We start from the raw sequence: 7,071 nt of genomic DNA, 5'->3' as shown, positions 1-7,071 counted from the left end.
GTGCTGTTGGTGCTGGTCGCTCCTCTATAATCTTTGGTGTTGTTGGTGCTGGCGCTGGTGCTGGTGCTGGTGCTGTTGGTGCTGCTGCTGCTGGTGTTGGTGTTGCTGCTGGTGTTGGTGCTGGTGTTTGTTGGTGCTGGTGCTGCTGCTGTTGGTGCTGCTGCTGCTGCTGGTGTTGGTGCTGCTGGTGCTGCTGGTGTTGGTGCTGCTGTTGGTGCTGCTGCTGGTGGTAGTGGTGCTGGTGGTGGTGCTGCTGGTGGTGCTGGTGGTGTTGGTGCTGGTGCTGGTGCTGGTGTGCTGCTGCTGGTGTTGGTGGTGCTGGTGTTGCTGTTGCTGCTGCTGCTGGTGTTGGTGCTGGTGTTGGTGCTGCTGCTGGTGTGGTGGTGCTGGTGTTGGTGCTGCTGCTGCTGGTGGTGCTGCTGCTGCTGGTGCTGCTGCTGGTGCTGGTGGTGTTGGTGCTGCTGCTGTTGGTGCTGGTGCTGCTGCTGTTGGTGCTGCTGCTGCTGGTGTTGGTGCTGCTGCTGGTGTTGGTGCTGCTGCTGCTGGTGTTGGTGCTGTTGCTGGTGGTGCTGGTGTTGGTGTTGGTGCTGGTGCTGGTGCTGCTGGTGTTGGTGCTGGTGTTGGTGCTGCTGCTGGTGTGGTGGTGTTGGTGCTGCTGGTGGTGTTGGTGTTGGTGTTGGTGCTGCTGGTGTTGGTGCTGGTGCTGGTGTTGGTGTTGGTGCTGGTGTTGGTGTTGGTGCTGGTGCTGGTGTTGGTGTTGGTGTTGGTGCTGGTGTTGGTGCTGGTGTTGGTGTGCTGCTGGTGCTGCTGGTGCTGCTGCTGTGTGTTGTGCTGCTGCTGGTGCTGCTGGTGTTGGTGCTGAGTTGTGTGCTGCTGTTGGTGCTGCTGTTGGTGTTGCTGTTGGTGCTGCTGTTGGTGCTGGTGATGCTGCTGTTGGTGCTGCTGTTGCTGTTGGTGGTGGTGCTGGGTGCTGCTGCTGCTGGTGTTGGTGCTGCTGGTGTTGGTGCTGCTGCTGTTGGTGCTGCTGCTGTTGTTGGTGCTGCTGGTGTTGGTGTTGCTGGTGTTGGTGCTGCTGGTGTTGCTGCTGCTGGTGTTGGTGCTGGTGGTGCTGCTGCTGGTGCTGGTGCTGTTGGTGCTGGTGCTGCTGCTGCTGCTGTTGGTGCTGCTGGTGTTGCTGCTGCTGGTGTTGGTGTTGGTGGTGTTGCTGTTGGTGCTGCTGGTGCTGGTGTTGGTGTTGGTGCTGATGATGACGGCGCCGCCGCGCTGCCCCTTTGTGACGTCACATGGTGCTAGGAGACGGCCGGGGCCGTTATCCGATCCGTGCGCTGCGATTGGCCAACGTCCAGATAGCGTGAGCTCTGCTCACCGTCACGCCGCGCCGCCATTGGCCCGCAGTGCGGCGAGGGGCGGGGCCGAGCCGGCTCCAAGGAGCTGTCACTCAACGGCCTTATTTGCATCTCATTCAATTGCGGCGGCGGCGGCGGCGGCGGGCGGGACTGCAACAGCAGGAGGAGCAAGAGCAGTGGTGGCGGGACTAGAGGGGGAGAGACTGCAGCAGCAACAGCAGCATCACCGCCACAGCGGGTCCAGTGGTCGCTGCCTCCACCTCATCAACCTCAACCAGCAGCAAGACCCACACCGGGGGAAACCACCGATTCAAAGTGTATGTAGGCTGCTGATTTCTGCTTTAAATGCCTCCATAAGATATAGCACAGATGCGATGGGCCGAACGTCCTCTGCCTTCTGGTAACATTGACGCCTGAACAAAAAGCATCGTAAAGGGGTGGATGAGGGGGAGGGGGGAAAGCGAGACTTGGCATTCAATCATTACATTGTAAACGCTGTTATAATGCAGAATTCTCAGCCGAAAAAGAACAGGCTGGATTTCAAATGACATCAATGTCTAATTTTATATTTTATTTATCTTTCCCTGACACAGTGACTGATCAATCGAAGATGAAGTGACGGAAGATGTATTATTATCAGGCGCAAGAAATCACGGGGAACTTTTATTGCTGATGATATGAATGGAGGGAAGCGACTATAAATTGTTAAATAGATCTGTACATGATAGTTGTTTGGGACATTTGTTGAAGTGCAATTAAAGTTAGGGCATCTAAACAAAAAACGCAAAATGTGGACATTCCTAGGAATTGCTACTTTTACTTATGTCTACAAGAAGTGCGATGACTTGGTGAACGTGAGTTACGCTAACAAGGAGATGCTGGGGGCGTTCCTGGTATTTTTCTCCTTGGGGTTACTGTTGTCCTATCGTTACCGATGTGGGCAAGGGAAGGGCCGAAAACAGCCTTCCAACCTGGGCTATATCTGCCAGCTCCTCTCATCCCTGCCCCTAGCAAACTCGCTCTTCAGCGGAACGAGAGACTCCAACAGCACTGAGCAGGACCAAGCAAAGCAGGTAAGGAGATGGAGAACCCCGTGTGTGTGTCCATTTAAATAAGGGGGAGGTATTGACAACATGCAATATATTCACCATCCTTATTATTTAATGTTTGCTTTCTCGTTGTCGTAGATTCCCAGCTAGATTTGTAAAACAACAACTGAAGTCGCATTTCAATTTTAAACAAAATCGCTATACGCCGTTGCTGTGAAACACTACACCGCTATTTTCGGAAATAATTAATGAGCATGGGGAGTATTCGGTGGCTGCATTATTAGTTGTTGGGAAATTAATTTGTTTACCCCTCTTTGTTATAATAACAAAAGTTGGCCGTGTGAAGAATGATGGGCAATTCGAAGGTTTAAAAATAACGTTTGATACATAACATCGTTAAAAACCACCGCGGGAATAGACGAATAGACTATTATTCTTAGATTGGTTATCTAAATATTAATACATGTTTTATGTCTAAGGATATCGATGTTAAGTGAGACTTTTCTTCAAGGAAGTTGTTTTCTTTATTTAAGAGAAAGTTGAGAAGGAGCAACAACGATCCAGCTTTAAATTTAATGATATATTATTCATTATTAATTATTAACTATAAAAGTTTAATAATTGTGAGATCATTGCATAGACAGTTCAGTCTAAAGGGACGGGCTATAGTTACCCAACCAGATGCAACTAAATTTAAAGTAGTTCTTTCTTCCCAATAACCCTTTCTGGCTTAAGTCCTCCCTCCACCACCTCCAGTTTAAATTCCATTTGGAATATTTTGGAGGACCAAGAAACCAAGGGCAAGTGAATGGTGCCTTAAAATATCAGATGATTTCAACACAATAGTGCCGATACTCAATTTGGAACAGCCACATCTGAGTTTCCAATGTTGCTTTGTAGCAAACTATTCTGAGTCGGAGGTTTTATGGGTCCCAGTCTCACTCTAGACTTGAGCACAAATTCACGATGGTGCTCTGGTGTAGTACTCTAAGCTGTGCTCAGAGTTCTAGCAGGACAAGTCCACACCAATCATCAGCCATCCATTTGGACAACCTACAATCCTCCTTTTTCTTCATTCTTCCTACATTCTCATCAGCTTTCACCAGATCCCACCATTCAGCTACCCACAAGGGACAATTTACAATAGCCAATCAACTTGCCAAACTGCTCGTCTTTTGGTTATCTAGAAACATAGAAACATAGAAATTAGGTGCAGGAGTAGGCCATTCGGCCCTTCGAGCCTGCACCGCCATTCAATATGATCATGGCTGATCATCCAACTCAGTATCCCGTACCTGCCTTCTCCCCATACCCCCTGATCCCCTTAGCCACAAGGGCCACATCTAACTCCCTCTTAAATATAGCCAATGAACTGGCCTCAACTACCCTCTGTGGCAGAGAGTTCCAGAGATTCACCACTCTCTGTGTGAAAAAAAATCTAGGTCAAGATGGAGCACAAGGATGAAATTCACATGGTCACAAAAGAAACAAGTAGCATAAGAATAATAGGAACACAATGTTATAGCTATACAGAATGTTGGCTGAGCTGTACTTTGAGTATTGTGCACACTTACACCATAAGAAGGGTGTCATTTAAGTTAGAGAGACTGCAGAAGATGTTCGCAAGGATGTTGCCTGAATTGGGGCCATGGAGGTCCTGTTAACAGGAAAAATTGGAAAAGCTAGGTCTGTTTTCCCTGGTACGTAAATTTGAGCGACACAGATATTGGATAGCCAGTGTTTATTTCCCATCTTAGGGTGTCTAAAAGCATTAATTTAAGATGAGAGAAGGCTGTTTAAAGGGGGTTTGAGAGGAAATATTTTTACGGGGTAGTTGGTATCTGGATAGAGCTGTCAGTGAGGCAGGAACACCAACAACATTTAGAACATAGCAATGTATAGCACAGGAATAGATCTTTGGCCCACAATTCGGCCCTGAATTCAAGAAGAACTTATCTCATCTGCATGCATAATCCATATTCCTCAATTTCCTGCATACCCATGTAAAACCCACTTAGACACCACTATCATATCTGCCTCCACCATATCGCCCCAATTTATGCCGCTCGTAACTTTGTACACTTCTATCTGGCCTCCCCTCAGCCTCTGATGTTCCCAAGAAAACAATCCAAGTTTGTCCAACTTTTCATTTTGAGCTAATACTACCTATTCCAGTCAGTATTCTGGTAAACCCTACTACACCCTTTTCAAAGCCTCCACATCCTTTCTGTAATGGGACGATCATTAAATGCATGCAATACTGCAAAATGCAGCCGAACTAAAGTCTTAGAAGCTGCAACATCACATCCTGACTCTTGTACTCAATGCCTCACCAATGTAGGAGTGCATACCATCTGCTGCCTTGACCACTCTATCTACCCATGTTGCCATTTTCAAGGAGCTGGCGTGAGACACACCACTAATGACCCCAGGTTTATCTCCACTTTCCTTTGTAAAGAATGGAAAAACATTGGCTCCTCTCCAGTCCTCTGGGACCTCGCCTATGGCTAGAGTGGCTGCAAGATCTTTGTCACGGCTCCTGAAATCTCTTCCCTTACTTTTCTAAGTAGATAATTTAAGAGATATCTTCACAGGCACTTGAATGAGCAGGGGATAGAGGAATATGGGATTGAAGCAGGTGGGGCACTAACATTGATGGGTATGATGGCTAGCATAGATGTGGTCAGCGAGGGATCTATTCTCTGCTGTATAACCCGATTCTAATTCTGCACAGATAGCAGTGTCAGGATTAAACCCCAGTCTCTGACACATTTAAGTCGCTACTCTAATAGCTACTATTGTGTGCTGCCAGAAATGTTGGAGGTGATGTCATTTGGGGCATGTCCATAAACTGAGACATCATGTACACTTGTTAAATAGATGTGGCAGGATTTTGGAGAAGAGTTGCAGAGATGATGCATGACAAAAAAAAACAGTGGATCAATTTCATGGTCAGAGGTATACAGCCCACCGGCTCCATGCAGACCATCAACTCCCTGTTTACACTAATCCTACATAAACCACTCTCTTATTCATTGCACATTATCATCAACTCCCTGTTGTTTTTTTATACATTAAGTTCACAGGCACATACAAATATGGCAATTACAACAGATCGTTCAGAATAATAGGAGTAGGCTATTTGGACTTTCAAGCTTGCTCTGCTGTTCGCCAAGATTTTGATTGGTTGGCTTCCTCAATGATATTTGCTGCATAACTCCATGTGCCTTGATTTCCTGAATCTCCAGAAATCTATCATTCTTTGTTTTGAATTAATTCAATGATCATGACTCCCTTCCACCGCACCTCCACCACTCCAGAGTAGAGATTTACAAAGATTCAGTACCCTGTGTGTGAGAAAATTTAATATCCATCCTAAATGACCTACCCTAGTTCCAGACAATCAGTCAAGCCTGTTGAGACTTGTGGTACAGCTTGTGTAAGTGAGAAACAAAGAGCTTAACTTAACACCCAGAAGCTGCTTGCTCTGTGTACTCTATACTCATGACTGTGTAGCCGAACAAAGTTCCAACTCTGTCTTCAAATTCGTTGGTGACACCACTGTTGATGGACAAATTCAGGGTAGAGGAGGGAGATTAATCCATTGACCAAATGGTGCCAGAACCAGTGGCGGACTGGGTCTAAAAATATTGGTTGCCAGGAGACAAAGGGGGCCCACCCACAACTACAATGCTATCATTTAACAGGGGCCCACTTGCCATCACTTGCTATCACTTCATCAGGGGCCCACTTGCCATCACTTGCTATCACTTCATCAGGTGCCCACTTGCCATCGGGCAAGCTGACACCCTTGCCAGTCCGCCACTGGCCAGAACACCAACCTTGCTCTCAATGTCGGTAAAACCAAGGATCTGACTGTTGACTTTGGAAGAGGAAGGTCGAAGATCCACAGACCTGCCTGTCTTCATCAACAGGAGAGAGTCAAAAACTTCAAATTTTTGGGTGTGCATATCTCTGAAGATTTGTCCTGGACCCAGCACATTGATGCAATCATAAAGAAAGTCCATCAATGCCTCCACTTCCTTACAAAATTGAGGAGATTCAGTATGTCAACGAATACTTCCTTGAACATTTACAGATGTACGGTTGAGAGCACATTGACTGATTGCACGACGGCCTGGATTGGCAACTCGAAACGCCCAAATACGAAGAAGATTGCAAAAAGTTGTGTACACTGCCCAGTCCATCACGGGTACTGACCTCCCCATTTTCGAAAGGATCTACAGGAGTCACAGCTTCAAAAAGGCAGCCAGCTTCATCAGAGACGCACACCGCTCTGGCCATGCTCTCATTTCACTCCTGCCACCGGGAAGACGATATGGGAGCCTGAAAACTAAAATGTTCAGGAGCAGCAGCTTCTCTCCAACCATCAGGCAATTTAACACTACAACCTCCAAATCGGTTATCAACTACATGGACTTGGGGGTATTGTTTTTTTTTTGTTCTTTGTACTATTATTAGTATTAATATTAATATATGCTTTGTTTTATATTCTGTATATTTTATACACACACACACACATATTCAATTATTTTTATTGTTTATCATGGTGTTTACAGAGTATATGTTTGCATATCTGTTGTGTTACTGTAAGTAAGAATTTAGTTGTTCCCTTTTAGGAAATATGATAATAGAACACTCTTGAAGCTCTATCA

The 7,071-nt window shown here is 46.4% G+C and overlaps 1 protein-coding gene across 1 annotated transcript in view; it reads left to right on the top strand.

The window, feature by feature from the left end:
* Positions 1 to 1,488: 1,488 nt before the first annotated feature.
* The window catches only part of sqlea (squalene epoxidase a), a 31,357-nt gene continuing 25,774 nt past the window's right edge, over positions 1,489 to 7,071 (top strand). Inside the window, exons 1-2 of the mRNA XM_055634819.1 lie at positions 1,489 to 1,663; positions 1,940 to 2,419. Coding sequence (XP_055490794.1) covers positions 2,135 to 2,419 — 285 coding nt within the window. The 5' untranslated portion in view covers positions 1,489 to 1,663; positions 1,940 to 2,134. The remainder of the gene's footprint in view (positions 1,664 to 1,939; positions 2,420 to 7,071) is intronic.

This window comes from Leucoraja erinacea, chromosome 4, assembly GCF_028641065.1.
Source record: "Leucoraja erinacea ecotype New England chromosome 4, Leri_hhj_1, whole genome shotgun sequence".
Classification (NCBI taxonomy): domain Eukaryota; kingdom Metazoa; phylum Chordata; class Chondrichthyes; order Rajiformes; family Rajidae; genus Leucoraja; species Leucoraja erinaceus.
Note: the sequence above shows the minus strand (reverse complement) of the source record. Positions and strands in the feature narration are given on the sequence as shown.